Source organism: Pogona vitticeps, chromosome 4, assembly GCF_051106095.1.
Source record: "Pogona vitticeps strain Pit_001003342236 chromosome 4, PviZW2.1, whole genome shotgun sequence".
Taxonomy (NCBI): domain Eukaryota; kingdom Metazoa; phylum Chordata; class Lepidosauria; order Squamata; family Agamidae; genus Pogona; species Pogona vitticeps.
Window position 1 is genome coordinate 82168777 of NC_135786.1, and position 21596 is coordinate 82190372.

General features: G+C 41.7%; 1 protein-coding gene across 4 annotated transcripts in view; it reads right to left on the minus strand.

Annotated features, from left to right (window-relative positions):
* The window catches only part of PIGK (phosphatidylinositol glycan anchor biosynthesis class K), a 148181-nt gene that overhangs the window by 29892 nt on the left and 96693 nt on the right, over positions 1-21596 (minus strand). For 3 of the 4 annotated variants that reach the window (XR_012086459.2, XR_012086458.2, XM_020794702.3), the window contains exon 10: positions 17058-17133. The exons of the other annotated variant lie outside the window; for it this stretch is intronic. Coding sequence is in view for 1 of the 3 variants with exons in the window: in XM_020794702.3 (XP_020650361.3) it covers positions 17058-17133 (76 nt within the window). In the remaining 2 variants the exon portion in view is untranslated. The remainder of the gene's footprint in view (positions 1-17057; positions 17134-21596) is intronic. 4 annotated transcript variants of the gene reach the window in all.

Genomic DNA, 21596 nt, shown 5'->3' on the forward strand with positions numbered 1-21596 from the left:
TGGTCTGCAAGACTAGTGGGCCTGAATGACTCCATAAGCGAAGGCCAACCCTACCGATGAACATGGCAGAGAACAACAGCATGGAGTCTTAGTAAGGGAATCATTTAACTTTGGACAGAATATATTATTTTTCCTGCAATTTCAACAAATTATACAATAATTATATTGCTGGGCTTTCCTACACATTATTACTAAATTGTTTAGTCATAACATAAAGCTAACATTTAACTTGTCAATTCATATATGTATGACTATTTAAATATTTTTCTAACTTCTAATTGTTAATGGACTACCGTGACCAAAGTCCTGTTAGTTGCCTGCAAGCTTAACCCAGATAGCTTAGCTTTTGCAGGCAAATGGCCTCAAGTTTGAAAATTACATTACACTTTATCTGTTGCATGCTGAGTTGTGCAACTTTGTACACATCAGGTAACATTTACAAGTAATTTCTTAACTTACCCTAAAAAGTTCCACTGTTTGCTTTACACCAGCAGAAAACCCAACAGGATTTTTGGCTGATACAGTACATTTTAGTATAATTAACACTTCTGACGGTCTGAGCTACATACAGTATGATTTACCACAAATTGCAGCATATAAATAAATGGATTATGAATCTGTATTTCATAAATAGATCTGCTTTTTTATAGCACATAGATATTATAAATATTTTAAAAAGAATGCACTAAAGTGCAAAAGAACCAAAAGAATTCAGGGACAGTAATTGAGAAATTGAGCACAATGAAGTGAGAGAAAGAGCTGAATAGATAGTAGAAGCTTATTTGTCCATGTGTGTTTACTCCAGAGCTCCTTGAGTGCAGCTATTCCTTGAACCCAGGTGATTTCAGCAACCTACGGGCTTATTAAAAACACCCCTACCTCCGTGATTACCAAGCTTCTAGACCTCATGCCCTTTTGATTTTTGAGAAAATATTGTACTATCTCATCTCTCCTTTAGCATAAATCAAATCCCTTTTAACAAGGAATTTAAGTTGTAATTTAAAATTTAATAGAAACACAATTTGAACAAAATTAGAAAGAACAAGTAGTTTTCCTCGAGAAATCTTAAATTCTAATAATATTAGCTATCCTGGAATTTTTTAAATCTACAAAAATACTAATTTTTGTACAAAAATCTCACCATTTTCCAATCTCCTTGGAATTTCTTCATGGCCCACCCCATAACTCAGAATCAGCACTCTGCCTGGATGAGGTGCTCAGATGGGCACTGCTTATCCAATTCAAGGTCACTTCTTCTATCTCAATCTAGTTTCAATGCTGATTTCAGCACAGAAAAGGAGGTATGATCCTGTGAATTCCTGTGGCTTTTAATATCTATATCTATATCCACCTGGGTTGCCTCTATGAGTTGGAAGCATGATGTGGCAGTGGTTCCACCTCTACTTGCAGTGTCATTTCAGAATTTCATTGTGGAAGTTCTGCTCAACCTCTTGGTGTCTGCTGTGGATTATACAAGTTTCCATTTTGCTCCATGAGGTTGGGGTTTTATTTTGTATCTTAGTGAAGTGATCATCACAAAGTCATCAAGGTTTCTGCTTCTTCTTGTCTCTAGAGCCAAGTGAAGTGTTAAAGACCAAGGATTTAGTAATGCCTACTTGAATAAAGAGCAATCAATAGATATTCAATAAATGAAGTAATGGCTTTGAGTTTGCAAAAGCCAAAAAGGCTGTTAACAACAGAACTTTCTGGAGATCATTCATTCATAGAGCTGTCATAAGTCAGAACCACTTGACCACATATAACAGCAACAGCAGTAGCAGCAGCAGGATCAGCACCACCACTAACAGCAGCTATTACTCCCAACCAGAATGCAGGAGGGTAAGATGAAGTTCTGGATGAAGTTGTGTTCCCTGTAAATGAATATGCTCAGACTTTGGGGACGATCTTTGATGGATGCAGGTGACCCTCTGGGGATAGAATGCCTTTTGCCAGCATCACTTGATATGCACGCTGCAACTATTCCAACAGAGAGAGAGGGAGACAGGCTGGCCTCTACTAATGCTCTACAGTGGTGCCTCGACTTACGTATGCCCCTACTTATGACCATTTCGACTTACGACCAGCTCCGGCCACAAAATTTTGCTTCGACTTGTGGCCGGAGTTTCCACTTACGAACCCAAAAGGCAGGGGGGAAAGGGGGGAAATTCACATTTGGAGGGAGTGGCCGCCAAAGCCCCGGGCCAGGCTCAGCCTCCCAGCGCTGGGCCACTGCTGCCGCCTCATGCCCCGTCCCTGGAGGGCCAAGCCAGGCCAGCTGCAAACATCTGCACCACCATCTCCCCCCCCCCCGTCCTCAGCAGCAGCAGCAAAGAGTGCCGGGCCGAGCACCCTGCTCTCATCAGTGTGCTGTTCGCTTTGTTGGAAAAGTGAAGTGGGGAAAAGAAACTTTCTCTCCCCTACTTGCCCACCTGCTCTCGCTCTGTCCTGTTCCTAGGCTAGAGACCGGCTGGGCGAGCGTGCACTTTTGGTGGCCTCTTTCTCACTCAGCTGGTCGGTCCCTCCCTCGGTCCCTCACTTGCCACCTCAAAGGAGCCAGTTCACTCTCACCCTCTCAGTAAGGAAAAAAGATGGCCTGCGCCAACTGTTGCACCTCAGCCGAGGTGTCTGCCCAGCCCAGAGAAAAGCTCAACTGGGATGATGGTGCGGTCACTGGCCTCAGTATGTCCTCATCTCCCGATGGTATGCTGAGGCATACCAAATCGTGGCGGGATTGGGCCAGAGGCGGCAGCAATGGTAGGGCCTCAGCTGCGACGGCTTTTGAGATTATTTTTCTTCTTCTTTGGCATCGACACCAGAGGCGGCTTTGATATCGATGCTGAGGCAGTCAACCTCAAGCCCGAAGATGCCGCCTTTGCCGCCTTCTTCATGTCTTTGGGCAAACGGCCCGCAATCGGGAGAACCTCTGAGGGATGAGCCTGTGGTGGGTCCATAGCCGAATCTCAAGCCAGGCACAGAGACTTTTCCCATAGGAAAGAGTGAAGGCGCTGCAGTTTTAGCACCGATTTGGTGAAGCCCTTACACACGGCACGCAAGGCCGGCTGGCGCTCTTCTCCCAGGCAAAACAAGCATTGGGAATGGCTGTCCAATAATGTAATCTTATTCGGACAGGTAGAACAACGTTTGAACAGTCCCAAAGCAGCCATAAACAAACTTGTTCAATTGAAAGATTGATAATCAACTATGCTTTTGCCCAACTTACGATTTTGAAAGAAATGTGAATGCAAGAGCTTCTGAAACTAAAAAGCTGCAGCAGCGGCGGCAGAAAAGGAACTGAGGCACTCGGTGCTGGGGTGCAGTTATAGGTAGCGTGTGGGAGATCCCAGCACCATGTGCTCGAGCTCTAGAATGTTCCGAGGCTGCTCTGGCGCAGGCGCAGATTAACCCATTAGTGTGCATTCACAGAGACCACGAAGAAAAATCTCATTTCCTACCATTCCATTTGCAGAATGAAATAAGTAATGTCCTGAGATTGCATTATTGAGGAGGTTTTTTTCTGTTACCGGGGAGAGGGGGAGCAGCATTGAACTTGGGAATGCCTTTCCCAAGAGAGAACACATGGGACAAACTTTGCAGTCTTCTTGGTACAGTGGACCCTTGACTTACAGACGGCTTGACTTACAGACTTTTTGAGTTACAGACTTCTCTGGCCGCAAAATTTAGGTTTGACTTGCAGACTGAGATTTGACTTACAGACCAGAAAAAAACCAAAATGGAACAAAAACGGCCTGTTACGGGATTAATCGGTTTTCAATGCACTGTAGGTCAATGGAGACTTGACTTACAGACTTTTTGACTTGAGAACCGCCTTCCAATACGGATTAAGTTCTCAAGTCAAGACCCCACTGTACTCTGCAAAAGCTCCCTCACCTGGCATTTTTAAATACTTCAGCTCTCACTTTAAGTAAATCTTTCATCCCTATGTCTTTTTCTTCTTGTATTTCTTACAGCTTGAATTTTTGTAAACCATTCTGAAATCCCTAAACAATTTTTGGGAAGCACCTGCTGTTTCTAAAAGTTTGTCTATAAGACGGATCATAGGTAATTGCTTATTGAAAACCATATACCTAATCTACAACAGAATCATCAATTTGTTGACTTCTGAATTTTATCAGTAATGTCACCTGCAGGGCATGTGCCTATAAGTCCAGAGCCCATAAGTCTTCCATATAGCTGAAATCTGTACTGCTTTTGTTCACTTCTTAAGCTTTGCACGCTTGATTAAAGTTTTAAGCACCCTTAACTGGTTCTGTAAAAGATGAAAAAAATCTGTAGCCTTCTAATCAGTATATTATTTTCAACAAATTAAGTGAAATGAACCTAGTAATGTGTAAACAAATGTATTCTGACCCCATCGGTGTGCTACTACTTAATAAAGTAGGAACATGTATTAAGTATTTTCACCACTGAAAGCCGAACATCTTGATTCCTATTTCTGAGGGTTGGATTACTTCTAATGTAAAATTAACCTGTTAAGAGATTGCAAAATACAACTTCTTGAGAATTTTGTTTTGGCTTTCTGCCGTCCTCACTCCCCACTCCCACCCCACAGAGTAAATTCAGCTACGACTGCACTGCTGACACTGCCTTCCCAGCAGATAAACCCAGCAAATGCTGACAAGGTTAAAATGGCAACTACTAATGCATTCAAGCAAAACTGATGGGCATCACTTCCCATTCATGTGCTTTCTCCATAAAAGACAGGCATTCTATAGACAGAAATCAGATCCCATTTCCAGAAAGTTTTCTTTAAGTAGCCCACTTATTAAACTGGATGCTGACAGAGTCATTTTGCATCACACGTACAATGCACCCTTTGAAAGGAGACAGATGTGTATAAACAGAGATATAACCTTTACACTCTGAATTAGAGCACTGACATGCTTCCCAAGTGCATTAAAGGTCATATTCAATTCTACAAAGAATCTTCGGGTTATGTATGTGAGATACTGTGCTTCTCTATCCACGATTTAAAATGCTAGGAAATGGCCTGATACTGCTGCATATTGTTGCCACCAGGAAAAAGGATGCCGAACTGAACATAGCAAAGGGCAGCCTGAATGTTGATGACATTCATGTTAGCTGTCAAGATTATCTACAGCAGTGTTTCCCAACCGTGTGTAACTCAGGTTTTCATGGACTGCAACTCCCTGGCCTGGTGGTGAAGACTTTTGTGGATTGTACTCTAAGAACACCCAGGTTACCTAAGGTTGGGAACCACTGGTCTACAGGATACCCTCCTGTGCTGAGTACCTGAATGATAGTGAGCACTACCAGGGGAAAATCCCAGAACTTGACTCCTTTTTTCATCAGCAACCACTTCTCACTCAAACACAAGGCAATTGTCATGGCTGTTTTTCAACAAGCTTCTGGCTTTTTAAAATGGAAGTTTAAGTATACATAAACTATACACAAGTTTCAGCAGTAACTTTCCTCAAACAGAATTGCCCAGAGCTAGAGGATCCCAGAAGATGAGCACCAAAATATCTGTGATCTGTGCCAAAATATTTTGAAGGGCTGTTTCGGACTTAATTAAATGATGACACAAAAGTGTGAGTGAGTACAACATCTACAACAGAGAAACACACTCTTTAACCTCACAAGTAAATGAATGCCATGATGCTTGCTCCACAGAATGCAGAGTAGAAAGCTATCTTTCAATTTCTAAAGCCTTGCTCTACGTGTATGCTGCTTCCCCCCCCCAAAAAAAGATGTCCCCTTGCATTCTGAAGTAAAAAGGGAGTGCTAGTAATGAGCAAAGATTGTCACATGAAGCCAAGGTCAAAATCATCTATACTACCCTGTTTCCCAGAAAATGAGACCTAACCTAAAAGTAAGCCCTAGTATGATTTTTCAGGATGCTTGTAATATAAGCCCTATTCCAAAAATAAGCCCCAGTTAAGTGAAACCTCGCCCTCCACCATTGTGCGGCTAGCAGAAGATGACACGACTGTAAAATAAAACATCCCTTGAAAATAAGCCCTAATGCGTTTCTGGAGCAAAAATTAATATAAGACTCTGTCTTATTTTTGAGGAAACACGATATGTAAAAAATGGTCAGTGAAGAAAAATGTGGGTGTGGGAAAATCAACTCATTTGAAGTGTGGTGTTGAAAGTGAGCCTTACAAATACCACAAACCACCAGAAAGGCAAATAAGTGACGGCTCAATCAAGCTCAATCAAGTCAAGTTTGAACTCTCACTAGAGCAAAAAAAGGGTAAATTGAGGCCAACCTTAAGGAAAATATTTTTTTCTACAGATCCAGATTCCAAATGTGAACAGTGTAGACTCACAATGTCCTCTGCCAATGTCCCCCTCTCACCGGGCACATTAGCTCGTGGTACAAGACATTAGTCTCACTGCCACCTTGGCCAGATCTCCCCAAACAGATGCCTTCTCTGCTCAGTAAGACAAGAGATCATTCTCTTTTGGCTTGCAGGGCTCCTGCATGTACACCTCTATTACTGCCTCTGCCATGTCCTTCCTCTGGAGTGGTGTCTCTGGAGGACAAGCTCCTCCCATGCCAAGACAGTGTCCCAGAAATTTTGCCTTGTTGTTGCAGGGGTGAGGGATGTGGACTCTGGTACTGTTGTTTGAGAACACTGAGAGCATTGCTAGTTTCTTCCTGCTCAGGGTGACACCTCAGTGCTAGCCAGACCTTCTTCCATTGCCCACTGTTTAATACTGGGGTCTAAGAGGATGGTTAGAATGTGCTGCTCCTTCTTCCACAAGAAAGAAAACCTATAGTGGAGCAGGTCCTTTAGCTTGCTTGCCAGGGCCACCACTTCAGGCTGAAAAAAAAAATGCTGTTCTCCTTCTAGGGAAGCTCTCTAGACCAATGGTCCCCAACCTTGGGTAACCCAGGTGTTCTTCGACTCCAACTCCCAGAAGCCTTCACCACTAAGCTTGTTTGAGCATTCTTGGATTAGGTTACATGCTGCCTTACCTTTACGCATCTGAACGCTGACAGCTGATGTTCTATGCACTAATCAAATACTTGAATTCTGCTGAAACTAGAAACCATTCTACTGCTTTTGGGGGAGCCAGCTCTGAGGAAAATATAGAGCACCTATTAAAATGACTGTGTGTTCAAATATATTCCAGAGGTGGATACATCCTCATTAAAAATCCTCTTCTCTGAAATGTAAAACTGTATAATAACGAAAACATTTGTGTTCACATTACAATGTGTATCAAAGGGAATATGGTACTGAGCCTGCAGTCCTCATCCCCATACCTTGAGGGGACGGGACCCAGAGGCACTGTTTTACAGTGGCTCTGGTCCTTCCTCAACGAAGGAACCCAGAGGGTAGTGCTGTGGGAGTCCTGGCCCAGAGGGCTCTGTTTTGTCCCCTATGATATTCAACATTTACATGAATCCACCGGGAGAGGCTGTTTTGGGGTTCAGTGTCGCCAGTATGTGGATGACACCCAACTCTATCTCTCATTTCTATCTAAATTCAAAGAAGCTATTCTGGTTCTAGATCAGTGTCTGTCTGGTGACAGTAATGGACTGGAACTTAATCCAGACAAGACAGAGTTGCTTCTGGTCAGTCGAAAAGCAGATCAAGGAATAGGGCTGCAGCCTGTGCTGGATGGGGTTACACTTCCTCTGAAAACAAAGGTGCACAGCTTCAGGGTGCTCTTGCATTCTTCTCTGAGCCTGGATGCCCAGCTTCTGGCAGTGGCCAGGAACGCCTTTGCACAGTTAAAACTAATGCACCAGCTGCCCCCTTTCTTGAGAGGTCTGATCTGGAGACAGGGACACATGCTGTATTTACACTTTGGCTGGAGTACTGTAACCAATGCGACAGCCAGACTGTTAACTGGGACTGGTTACAGGGAACATTTAACTCCCTGGTTACAGCAACTTCACTGGAGGCTGACCCATTTCTGAACACATTTCAAAGTACTGGTTTTAACCTATAAAGCCCTAAACAGCTTGGGCCCGAGCTATCTAAAAGACCGCATCTCCCTCTATGAACCTGCTCAAGTGCTAAGACCATCAGGAGAGGCCTTTCTCTTGGTCTCACCACTCTCACAGGTGTGCTTGTTGAGAACACAGGAGAGGGCCTTCTCTGTTGCTGCTCCCAGGCTCTGGAGCACTGGAAGCTAGGCCAGCCTCATCTTTGCTGTCCTTCCAGAAGCAGGAGAAGACTTTTCCCTTCAGGCAGGCTTTTCGTTAGTGACCAGCAGTCTGACAGGGTTTTTTTAAATGGATTGTTGCAATCTGTTGCTTTAAAATTTATTTTTAGTATTGGTTTTATTTACTATTTTTAATATAATACTTGTCTAATTCTTTAAAAAATTTACTATTTTTGGCTTTTAAATATTATGTTTTTAATTATGTAAGCTGCCTTGGGTTCTTTTAAGGAAAAAGGCAGGGCATAAATAAATAAATAAATAAATAAATAAATAAATAAATAAATAAATAAATAACCCCATAGGACTTATATGACATATTTAGTTAGTGCTAACTACAGTAGTAGTAATGGTAGTAGCAACAACAGCAGTAGTAATAACAACCACTATACAATTGTCATTACTAGCTATGAATGAATGAATTTATTTATTTATTACAGTCGGGTGACCAGCTCATAAAACATATTTATGGTTAAAATCTATAAAATGCAATTTTAAAAATATACAACCAGTTCATAAAACATATTATGTGGTTAAAATATACAAAATGCAATTTTAAAAAAAAGTGTACAGCCAGTTCATAAAACATATTATATGGTTAAAATATACAAAATGCAATTTAAAAAGTGTACAACAGATAATTATTTGTATACTGGTTGTAAAATATGGGGAGACTCAAATACATCATTTTTATAGCTATCGTTGAACCACTGGGTCGTCTAGGGCAAACTGGTTTGGACAGGGTTTTTGGGGTATAGGGAGTCCTTCCTACATATTTGTAAAGATTTGTAAACACTTCCTCCCTTCGGTTGGGACCACATCATTTCTCTACGATTGACAACAAACCACCCTCATGCTAAAACCAGTCAACCTGTGAACTCAGGAGACTATAAGGGACCGCTGTGCCATTGCTACTCCACAAAATTTTGCTGCAGAGTGTGTAATAAGAGAGTCTTGATCGGAAAGAAGTAGCTTGATATAAAATGCATCAGGTCTCCCTGGATATCTGAGAATGATTGGGCTCGGGAGGTTGGTCACTACTAGCTATATATTTTACTATTGGGAACAAAAACATGTACAGTAAACTCTTACCCGCCCATATGAAACAATAACACAAATACTGAGAATTGGGAATGAGAAGAGAACATTTGAAAGCAGACTTAAATAGGTGAGAAATAAAAATGATGGGGAAATCAGTTTCTGAAATTCTGGAGAAAATTCAAGTCAAGACGTTGTTGAATATAAATAGAATAAACAACATGTAGGAAGAAAATTGCAGATGATCAAGGAAAGGAAGGCTAAGCACAACAAAGAACCAAAACCAATATGATTTAACAATGAGATATGTGGCAGAACAGCAGTTCACAATCTTGTTATCTCAAATATTGCTGGATTACAACTCCCAGGATTCCCGAATGCTGGCAATGTGCCTGGAGCTTCTGGGAGTTGACGTCCAATAACATCTGAGGATCTAGATTTGAGATCCATCTTACCAGAAATATAAAGAAAGTGGAAAGAACCATACAACTAAGAAAACTACAAAGAAGGGGTGCTAGTGAATAAAGTAATTTAAGACATAAGGAGATTAAAGGAAATCAATTCATTAGAGAAAATAAAAAAGCAACTCCATATAACATGGAAAATCTACATCTTCTAATGTTTAAATCAGATCAGGATCATGGTCAGAGTAGGAAGATAAGGGTTTTAGGTCTCACCTTTAATAGAGTTTTCAGTTAAAAATAAATTAGCTGGCACAGATTGAAATATCTCTAACAATAAAATGGATTCATACTGATTTTCAGTGAGTAATGTAATATTAAAAGATGGCATATGTTACAAAATCTCTGTATCCCTCTTAAGCAAAATGGAGCTCAACGGTTGAGCAGGATTATGGAATCAACTATAATTTTATGTCTAAGTATGTTCTTAAACTGAATTTCCCCAGCATCAAATGTTCATTAGAAAGAATATTTGATATATCAAAAAAATTCAATTGAAACTGACAAGTCCTCTCATTCTTTATTGTGTTTTCCCCTCAAGCAAAAGGGAAACAAACCTTGCTTTGTAATTGCCTCCACTACTACTTCAGTGCAAAATTAAACCATAACAATTCAATTTCTTTAGATGAAAAAAAAACGTTTATGCAAAGACACCATTTTAACCATTCCAAAATTTTGTACTACACTTTTTTCCTTTAAAAGTGTATTATGCGTGATTATCTTGAAAGATGCCTTGATTGAATAAAGTAGCTAAGAGGGCATAAGCAACTATAAACACTTTTTTTCTTTAATACATTATAGGGGAAGGTCTTAAAACAAAATGTTAGGATTTTTTAAAAAAACACTTGTTTATGGTTCAATCAAGGCATCTTTCAAGATCACTCATAATGGCAATTTGGGCAATCATGAAAATACGAATCTGTGCAACTATTTTTGCAGATGATTTCATCATATCTTCAACTACTAAACCAGCACATGGCTATGGGGTAGCCATGCTTGGTATAAAGTGACAAAGAAATAGGTTTTGTTTAGATTTGCAGCTCAAAATGGCTATTAAAATATGACAAAATGTTGCCAAAAGTGAAAAAAAATGCTCAAGATCTTTTTCTAGTCAAAGTTGGAGACCAAATTTAATCTAAAAGTTGAGTTCTTATACCTATTTACATGAGTCTTAAGTTAACTGTCTAACTGTACTAGGCCAGAAAACGCAAGTAATGGGTATCTAGCCAGGTGTTTTGTCAAGTAAATAATATGAGTCAGTGTTTGTTCTACAAAATATGTGAAATACCAGAAAATCACATTCCTGTTCAATGAAGTATTTTACTGTTCTATGGCACAAAGCAACCAAATGAACCCACCAGGGTTAGATTACTTTCTTTGTGCTGTAAAAATATTACTGTGACATTTCATCTGGTCAACCATCTTAAAGGTTAATTCTGTTTCCCGTACCAGATATTCCTTAAGGTGAGCCATTCTGCTTAGTTCCTATTTACCTATTCCAAACAATCTTCAAACTGTTTCATTGCTCACTCTCTCACTGTTAAGAACATATTGACTTACTGCCTGCTCTGCTGTTTAATTCATTTATGCTGAGAGTCAGGCATGAAGACAGAATTTTAAATGTGACATTTGCAGGCTGCTGGGTCATTTGAAGCTCTGACAACACCTAGGGAGTTTCTGACATACAAACTGGTCCTGATTTCCAATCTTCCATGTTCTGAACACATCAGATATTCTTCCTGGAGGTGCAGATTTCAGCCTAAAGTTTTAAATTTCCTCTGGGTTTAACATCTTGCAGGAAAAAGCCTGTACACTTGAAAGTTTTAAAATAAAGCTTGTGTTTCCTTTAAGCTGAAGATGGCTTTGCCTCCAGCAAGCAAATTCAACTGTGAGAAGTCACTTTGATTGACAAAGATATTTGGAAAGACTCTTACAATAATAATTAATACCCAGAGGATATTCGAATCAACTTTGTCACTTGGTGGGCTTCCATTTTATCTGTTGATCAACCCCGCTCTCCCTCAGTCAAAGGCAGCTGCATCGGAAGACCACAGCTGTAGAAAATGGGCCATTTAGGCAAGGCAAAGCAGAGGCAGCTTCAGCTCAGCATGCTAGCAGCTGGCTGGTTACAACTGGGACGAAACCGCTACACACAAAATATTGCTTCTTGTAGTGCTAAGAGGTTGTAGCGAAAGGAAACTAATGCTGCACAAGTTAGGCGCTCATACCTTATTAAGAATAACATCGGCTAGAAGCCATCTCCTTGTGAGCCTTCAGCCCTTTCAGCCACATGCAGTGGTGCCTTGCTAGACAGTTACCCCGCATGACAGTTTTTTTGCTAGACATTGAATTTTTGCAATCACTATAGCAATTCGCCAAAACAGTGATTCCTATGGGGGAATTTTGCTGGACAATGTTTGGTCCCTGCTTCGCAAACCGATTTTCGCTAGCCAACGATTTTGACAGCTCCCTCTGCGCTCGCAAAACAGGTGTTTTCTGGACCTAAGCTTTGCAAGACAGCGATTTAAACAGCTGATCGGTGGTTCGCAAAGCAGCTTTCCTATCGCTGATCTTTGCTAGACAATGACAATTCTTCCCCATTGGAACACATTAAATAGGTTTCAATGCATTCCAATGGGGAAATGCTTTTTGCTAGTCAATGATTTCGCTAAACAGTGATTTCAGTGGAACCCATAAAAATGAGTTCAGAAGCAACCCATCTTTGAATTCCAGTCCCCATCTTTGGGAAAGCACTCCCTACAGAGTAGGTGCCGTTGGCACCTACTTTATAACATTTTCAGTTCTAAAATATTTCTCTTTAAACAAGCATTTTCATTTTTATAATTTAATTTGTCTCATGATTTATTCATTTTTTGCTGTCTTTTACTGTGGTTACAGAAGTTAGTATTTCAGCATACTGCATTATATTTTGAATAATTGATTATCTCTATTGTTACACATTGTCCTGGGATATGACTTGATTAAGAGTGGATATAAACGTTCTAAATAATAAATAAACCAGTTTTTCATTTTTTCCAGCAAAAACTAGTTATACAAAGTTCTGATTAGTTGGCATTTGTGACCAACATTAATCTACTTCTCTGTCTTCACGTTCCATTTGGCTCTGTAAAGCACTACTTCGCTGCTGGCTCATGCAGCAATCATCAAGAGCACAGTATCAATCTTGCTTTTAAAACAGTCCATTTTAACAGAATAAAGCAAAGTAAACATCGCGTGGTGTGACGTGGTTGAGGGCATAAGCTTGAAAACGTTTTTCTCTCTCTGGGCCCTACCAGACCAGCATTCCTGTGCTCAGGGGAGCCGAACAACATCTAACTTCTACAGCTCAATGAGTGAGAGATGGTGGGTTTGTGGCTGGGCGGCTGCCAGCCTTTTGCCAAGGGAGCTGGCTAAGTCTCCCTCTGCTCTGCAGGACTGGGCCCTGTTGCTTCTGGCTGCCTCCCCCTTCCCAACATCAGCCACCTGGCTCAAGGGGAAAGAAGGCTTTTAAGTCAGAGCTGCTTCACCAGACCAGCATTCCTGCACTCAGGGGAGCTGAACAACATCTGCCTTCTACAGCTCACTGAGTGAGAGATGGTGGGACTATGGCTGGGCTCCCGCTGGCTGCCAGATTCCCTGAGGGAACTGGCTGGGGAACAAGCTGGGAAACGGGGGGGTTTGAGGGGCCTCTGGGGCAACCAATAGAGACAATATACGGCAGAGGAAGATATGGAGGTGGGAGTAGGGCATGCCCGCGTAGGAGAAAGGAGGTTAGATACCTTACACCTATCTCCCTTTCTAGCTCTACTCCCAGCCAAACGGTACCAGGTGACCATATCAGCCACCCCCCGGGCCACATGGTACTGTTGGTAAATTCCAGGTCAGCAAAAAACAAGACTGTCCTCATCCATGACTTAATTTTGGATGAGGGGGCCGACCTGGCATGCATTACTGAGACCTGGGTGGAAGAAGAAGGAGGAGTTCCTCTATCTCAGTTATGTCCCCCTGGGTACTTGGTCAACACCAGGGTCACCCGGAGGGGCAGGGAGGAGGTGTGGCAATAGTCTACAAGGATTCCTTCCACTTTTCCAGACTCCCTGTCCCTTTGGGAAATGGTCTAGAGGGCCTGTATTGCGTGTTGGGCTTGCGAGACAGATTGGGGATTCTGTTGGTGTACCGCCCACCCGGCTGCTTACCAACAGTCTCCCTACCTGAGCTGACGGAGGTGATCTCGGATCTGGTCGTGAGGACCCCCAGACTTTTGGTGCTGGGAGACCTCAACCTCCATGCTGAGGCCACTTTATCAGGGGCAGCTCAGGACTTCATGGGCGCCATGACAACCATGGGGCTGTCTCAACATGTCATCGGCCTGACTCATGAGAAAGGCCATACACTTGACCTAGTATTCTCAACGGAACGGGGGGATGGTGGTCCGGATGTGGTGGATTTATCTTTGACTCCGTTGTCATGGTCGGACCATTTCCTGGTAAAATTTAGACTCTCTGCCACTACTACCCTCTGCAAGGGTGGGGGATCAATTAAAATGATCCACCCCCGGAGACTTATGGATCCTGAAGGATTCCTGAATGCTCTAGGGGAGTTTCCAGCTGATATGGTCGGCGCTCCTGTCAAAGCCCAGGTTGCTTTGTGGTACAAGGAGATGGCCTGGGCAGTTGACACGATCGCACCTAGGTGCCCTCTCCCTGCCCACAGAGTCCATATGGCTCCATGGTACACAGAGGAGCTTTTGGCTATGAAACAGTTGGGGAGACGGCTTGAGCGCAGATGGAGGAAATATCGCTGCGACTATGACCAAACACAGCTTAGAGCCTATTATCGGGCCTACTCTGTGGCAATACGGCTGTTGAAAGGCCAGTATTTCTCCAGTCGTATTGCTTCCTCGGTGTGTCGTCCAGCAGAGCTATTTCGAGTGGTCCGGGACCTTCTTCAACCTTATGGCTCAGTGGAGGTCCTGGACTCATCAGTGGCTCTCTGTAACGAATTTGTTAAACACTTTGAGGGAAAAATTGCTCAGATTCGCAAAGATTTGGACTCCACTGTTGATGCAGAGCCTATGGTTGTGTCCAGTGCTCCGGACATATGTCATAATTTATTGGATGAGTTCCACTTGTTGCAATCTGAGGATGTGGATAGGGTGCTTGGATCGGTTCGTGCCACCACTACACAACTCAACCCTTGCCCATCATGGCTAATAAAGAAATCTGCCAGGGGAGTTCGCACCTGGATCCTGGAGGTAATCAACTCCTCGTTAAGAGAGGGAGTGGTCCCTGCCCCATTAAAGGAGGCAGTGATTCGCCCACTCCTAAAATCCTAATCTGGACCCAGGTCTAGTGATCAACTATCGACCAATAGCAAACCTCCCTTTTCTGGGCAAGGTGTTGGAACGTGTGGTGGCTGAGCAGCTCCAAACTCTCCTGGATGAAATGGATTATCTAGATCCATTTCAATCAGGTTTCAGGCCGGGTTATGGGATGAAAACTGCCTTGGTCGCCCTCTTTGACGACCTTTGCTGGGAGAAAGACAGGGGCAATGCATCCTTGTGGATTCTCCTGGACCTCTCAACAGCTTTCGACACCATCAACTGTGGTGTCCTTCTGGACAGACTGGCTGGGATGGGAATCGGAGGCACTGTTTTACAGTGGTTCCGCTCCTACCTGGCTGATCAAGTCCAGAAGGTGGTGCTGGGGGACAGTAGGTCTGATCCATGGTGGTTGCATCATGGGGTTCCTCAGGGCTCTATACTGTCCCCCATGCTGTTCAATATCTACATGAAACCGCTGGGGAAGGATGTTAGGAGGTTTGGGCTGAGGAGTCAGCAATATGCTGACGACACCCATCTCTACCTCTCATTCTCTACCAATCCAGGTGTGGCAGTCACCGTTCTGAACTCGTGCCTGGACTTGAAAATGGTCTGGATGAGGGTCAATAAACTGAGGCTCAATCCAGACAAGTCTGAAGTGCTGCTGGTAGGTGCCCCACCAGATAGGTTAAAGGGCCATTTCCCTGCCTTAGATGGGATTACACTCCCCCTAAAGGACAGGGTCCGCAGCTTGGGAGTGCTCCTTCACCCCAGTCTGACCTTGGAAGCCCAGGTGGACTCGATGTCCAGGGGTGCCTTCTTACAGCTGCGGAGAATATATCAACTTCGCCCTTACCTGGATGAGCGGAGCCTGGCGGCAGTCACTCATGCACTGGTAACAACCAGACAGGACTACTGCAGTGCGCTATACTTTGAAGACAGTACGACAACTGCAACTGGCACAGAACTGGGCTGCGCGGCTGGTAAGTGGTGCCGCCGCACGGACTCATATCACACCAGTTCTGAAAAATTTGCACTGGTCGGGCCCAATTCAAAGTGCTTACTTTGACATATAAAGCCCTAAACGGCATAGGACCTGGTTACCTAAAGGACCGCCTTCTTCCATATGAGCCTGCCCGTCCTCTAAGATCAGGCCAGGAGGCCCTTCTGAAGGTGCCATCCCTGAGAGAGGTGAGGGGGATGGCATGTCGAAATAGGGCCTTCTCGGCTGTTCCCCCCCCCCCAATTTTGGAATGCCCTCCAACACTCTTGGCTTTTCGGTGCCAGGCAAAGACCTTTCTGTTTAGCCAGCATTTTAATTAAACAGTATTCCCTAGCTGGCCACATGAGCAGCAGGACTTATTAATTTTAATGTTTTAAGAATTTTTTTAATATATGATATTTTATATTGTCTTTTAAAATGTTTTTAATTTTTTAAGTTTTAATGTTGTACGCTGCCCAGAAGCCACTGGTAATTGTGCGGCTAAAAATATTGTAAGTAAGTAAGTAAGTAAGCAATTAAGTAAATAAATTAAATAAATAAATAAATACATAAATACATAAATACACAAAATATCATAGCATCATAGAATAACTGAGCTGGAAGGAGCCATCAAGTTCAAACCCCTGATCAATGCAGGAATTCAATATGCAACTGTAGGCGTAAGTAAAAGGCACGCAACCCATGAAATTATGAGATAAGGACAAACTAACTTACAGTATATGCATAGCTACCTTGGCTTTGGTGTGGTTTTCCTCCCAGTCTATCAAAAGAGCCAAGAGAGTAAATCTAATAGAGGGGACAGGAGTGTACCAACCTTCCTTTTCCTGCCACAAACATTTACAATCTCTGCCGCTTGTGCCACAAGTACTGCAAGCTGACTACTAAAACAGGACGTTTTGAAAGCCTAAAGACAGAGATTGCACCTTCTTTTATTTTTACTACATTGGTAAAGAATGTGATATTGCCACCAAAAAAGAAATACTCCTTCTTCTGCAGTCTGAGTACATAAACCCCAAGACTAAACCCCCATCTTTAGTGTTAAAACACATAGGAACAAAAGTAATAAAAAGAATACCTGGTGTATTATCTGTGCTACTGGAAGTTGGTTCGCATATTTTAATGTCTCTGTTGCTACTTCATCCACAGCATGCCTGAAAAAGAAATTGATTTTCGGCAGACATTAAAATAATATTGGGAAGGTCAAAACCACATGGCAGTAATTACCATTAACCTTTAAATATACATATCCTATTCTCAAACATACACTGGATCCTTTTATGTGTGTGTCCATTAAACACTATCATGAATGTAAAATAAAATAGGCTACATACTGAGTTAAATGCCATTCACTTTTTTCAACCATTAATCTCTATAAATTTTGTTTTACATTTATCACAGGCATAACAGTTTCAACTTTTTTATCTTTTGTTTGTGCAAACAATAGGCTTCCTGAATAATCTAGAAGATATTCAGGAAAAGATCAAGAAAGAAACACTAGGTGTCCTTTACTACATATTCTCTCCCTCCCTCCCTCCCTCCCTCACTCCTCCACAACAATATAGTTATGGATAAATGCAAGGAGTTGTTGCTTGTATTCTAAGAATAAACAAACTTGCAACTGGATTTCTCCTATAGAAATTGAGGGCTTAGTTCTGCTTCTCTCTTACACTGAACGACTGTGTTCTAAATAAGAATAAGGGTATCTGAGATGTCTATTAGGTGCAAGAAAAAAAAAGAGAGAATACAGAAAGATTAGAAAATGGAGAAAGATTAGTAAATGTGTACCCCTTAAAATAGCCCTGGGGCCTGAATCTTTGGGCTAAACCACATGAACATTGATCACATGTTGTTGTTTTTTTAAAAAAACTTGCTTAACCTGACTGTTGTTATTTTGGAGAAAAAGCAATCAGGGTCCCCAAACTGAAAGAGCATTGGTATTCTGCAGAAAACTGCAGGATAACCAACATGACTAATATTTGCAGTTCTTTCATGAGAAAGAAGACGATGCCAGAAAACAGAGTGCTCCATTATAATATATAAGTACTCAAGTTAAGACCACTGTGTCTGAATAAATGCATAAACACCAACAAGCAAGGAAAGAAGAATGACATCTGCTTTCCTCTGTTTGCTGGATTCTGCACTATGGACACAATTTTGAAATGTTCTATCTTTTCTGGGAGACATTGCAAAAAGGCTAAAGTATGTCAAATGCACACTGGTTTAAAATGTATTTTCTTTCTCTTGTTTACCACTTGTATTTCAAAGCTTCAGGGTGCTTTTTTCATCTTTTCCTCAAGTACATATTGGAATTTGTCTGCCTTCCCAGAAAAGAGACACAAAGACGATTTTTCTTCAGGCCAGTTATATGCAAAAGCCAATCAGGACATGAGATTTGCAGTAATCAGAGTAATATAACTAACCTACTGTGTGTGTTCCAGGTAATAACTCAGTGATTATAGAATTCTGATTGCCTACAAGCCATTATTAGCCTATCAGGACAACATGATCTGCATTTTGCATAGTTATTAAGAAACAACAGTAGAATGATTATGTAAATCAGGCATACTCAACTAGATTATAGGGAATTTCCACAGCTGTGGGTGCGAAAGAGAAGTGGCAAGGGTACAACACTCTAGCCTTTTTGTATTTCAAGCTACTGTTGTAGCAAACATCCATGACATTTTGTAAGGGAGCTCACAGGCTAATTATTCAATGTATGTGGTGGATTTCTCAGTGGAAGTGCATAGGGATGTTTAAAAAAACCTCTTCCACCTAAGGGTTGTACAGCAGATTGATTTCAGGCAGCCTTCACCAACTTTATGATCTCATTTCCTGTCTATATGGCAAATAGTTGGGGTTGCTGAAGGATGTAGTCTCATACAGCTGGAGGACAACACTTTGGGAAGATTTGTTTGCAGTTTGAGAAGGATAAAGATGGTTGGCAGGTACAGTATATTGCATGTAAGGTGCTGAAACCATCTTGATGATTCTCTTTAGGGATCTGATGGGAGGTACAGTAGTAGACTTACTATGCTGCATGCTTTCAGTGAAATCAATCAGACACAACAAAAACACATAAGTGATTCCTTTCTCCAACAATAAGCTATTGGGTAGCACTTCCCATGTAATGTCTCACCACCCAAGGAAGCAGGGAACACATAACAATACTAACAAGCTATTTTTGCTGTGTTGTTATTGTATAATTATATGATGTATGCCACTAGCAATTCTTTGAATAACATCACCCAGTCCCACGTCCGAATCATGACTTTATTTTACGCTCCATTTGTTTGCTCCAGCCTTTGACTTGAAGTAAATCCAGACTTAGAAACATTAGAGCAGACCTAATGAAATCAATAGGACAAGTTAGTCATCATCAATAACTTAACGTACACCCCAATGACTCTTCTAAATCCACTCTAATGATGACTCAGTCTGGCACTAATCTATAGACTCTCATGCTTATCTCTGTGCTGTTTGCAACAACATATAGGAATGGTTGTTGTTGGTTTTTCGGGCTGTTTGTGTTCTGGAGCTTTTTCTTCCTAATGTTTCGCCAGTTTCTGCAGCTGGCATCTTCAGGTGACAGGAGTTAGAACTCTGTCTGTTTTCTGGTGTAGTGTGCGGAATATCCCGGCCGTAAAAGCCTTCGAGAACATATAAGAATGTTCCAGGAACTTGTAACGTGTATGACTCAAAAATCTGTTTGCTGATATACATTTGTCAAAAGGCGAAAACATGAGGAAAGGGGAAGTGAAAAGGCTATCATTTATAATTGGAGATATTTTAAAGATCAAACTGAATGAAAGGAGGGAAAAGACTGGATTATGATTAATAAGGGATCTATGAGAGGGAGAAAAAATAGCTGCCACCAGAATGACGGCAGAATCAGTGGCAATTTTCAGTAATTAAAGGCTTTCACCTCCTGTCTCACAGCTTTCCAACAATTAAAGAGGTTGCACCAAAGCCTATAAAGAATCATGACAGATTTCAGAAATGCTTAATTTCCCAAAATTCACTGCTGTTACTATTACTATCAGCCTTAAAGGTAAAGGTAAAGGTTCCCCTTGACAATTTTTGTCCAGTCATGTTCGACTCTAGGGGGCAGTGCTCATCCCCGTTTCCAAGCCATAGAGCCAGCGTTTTGTCCGAAGACAATCCTCCGTGGTCACATGGCCAGTGTGGCTTAGACACGGAACGCTGTTACCTTCCCACCGAGGTGGTCCCTATTTATCTACTTGCATTTGCATGCTTTCGAATTGCTAGGTTGGCGGGAGCTGAGACAAAGCAACGGGAGCTCACTCTGTCGCGTGGATTCGATCTTACGACTGCTTGGTCTTCTGACCCTGCAACACAGCCTTCTGCGGTTTAGCCCGCAGCGCCACCACGTCCCTTATGTAGCATAAATTATAGCAACAGGATTTCACCATCATAGGGGCCATAATTTTCATAATATAGCAATGTGCAACCCACTAATATTTCTACCGAAAATTATTTTGTTAAATATCCTGCCTAGAAATCATTATTTCAAAAGCATAGCACTGGGTTTTGATTGGACGAAACTCCATCCATTATCTAGGAGAATGAGCTACATATGTTACTCTCTTTAAACCCAACATTTCACCTACTGTGCTCAGGAGAAAAATACTAACCAGCCTCTGAAATAAAGTTCCTATGATCTTTAAAAGGGTCTCTTTACAAGTGACAAATGGAAGGGGGGAGGATCACAACTAATTCTGAAAATTACACTTGACTGAAGTTGCCCATAACACATCAAACTGTTATAACTGAACTTCTTTTTTTCTTCAATTGCTTTGTACAAACTCTAGTTTTTGGAGTGCAGCTGATTTCCCTCACTTCCTGCACTGGCAGTCACTTTTTAACCTAACGGCAATAGAAGCCTTTATTAAGACAGCATGAGGGAGAAAATATTGTTAACAATTTGCTTTCTTGAGAGATATTAGGGAACTATATCAAAATGAAGATTTTAATTCAGTCTCTAAAGAGCATGACAAAATCATGTCACATATTCATCAGAAGTAGCTATTTTTATTCGTATCTTTGTTCATCATCCTGAACAGATCGACTCAATTCACTTTCATGATGAACCAAACACATGTGGCTGCTCTGTAAAAAAGCAAACTGTGTCCTAACACAGTACCCATAAAAACTTAATCAAATTTCAGTTCTATATTTGCAACACTGCTCTGCATTTATAAGAAGAAGATTTAGCTGTACTTTCTTGTGGACAAGACTTATTTGCCTAAATGCTGAATGGAAGAAATGCCTGTTAATCTTGAGAGAGCTCTTCAAAACACAAGCATCCATAATGTTCTTTAGAAACATACTGGAGGTGCATTTGCTTACCAATAATCAAGAAAACCAGAGATAGTTTGAAGAGTCCCAGCAACTGAATGAACCATTAACCTCTCAGACAGCAGCACTATTTGTTTGAGCAAATATTGCTGATTTTATATATATATCGCAGTGAGCAGTCTGTATAGCATTTTGTCAAATTAATGTTTGTTTATTTACAGCTTTCACAAAGCAATATAGAAACTTAATGAAGTATTAGTAGCAGAAGCTCTTATCAGTGTTCTACACTAGTAGTTTT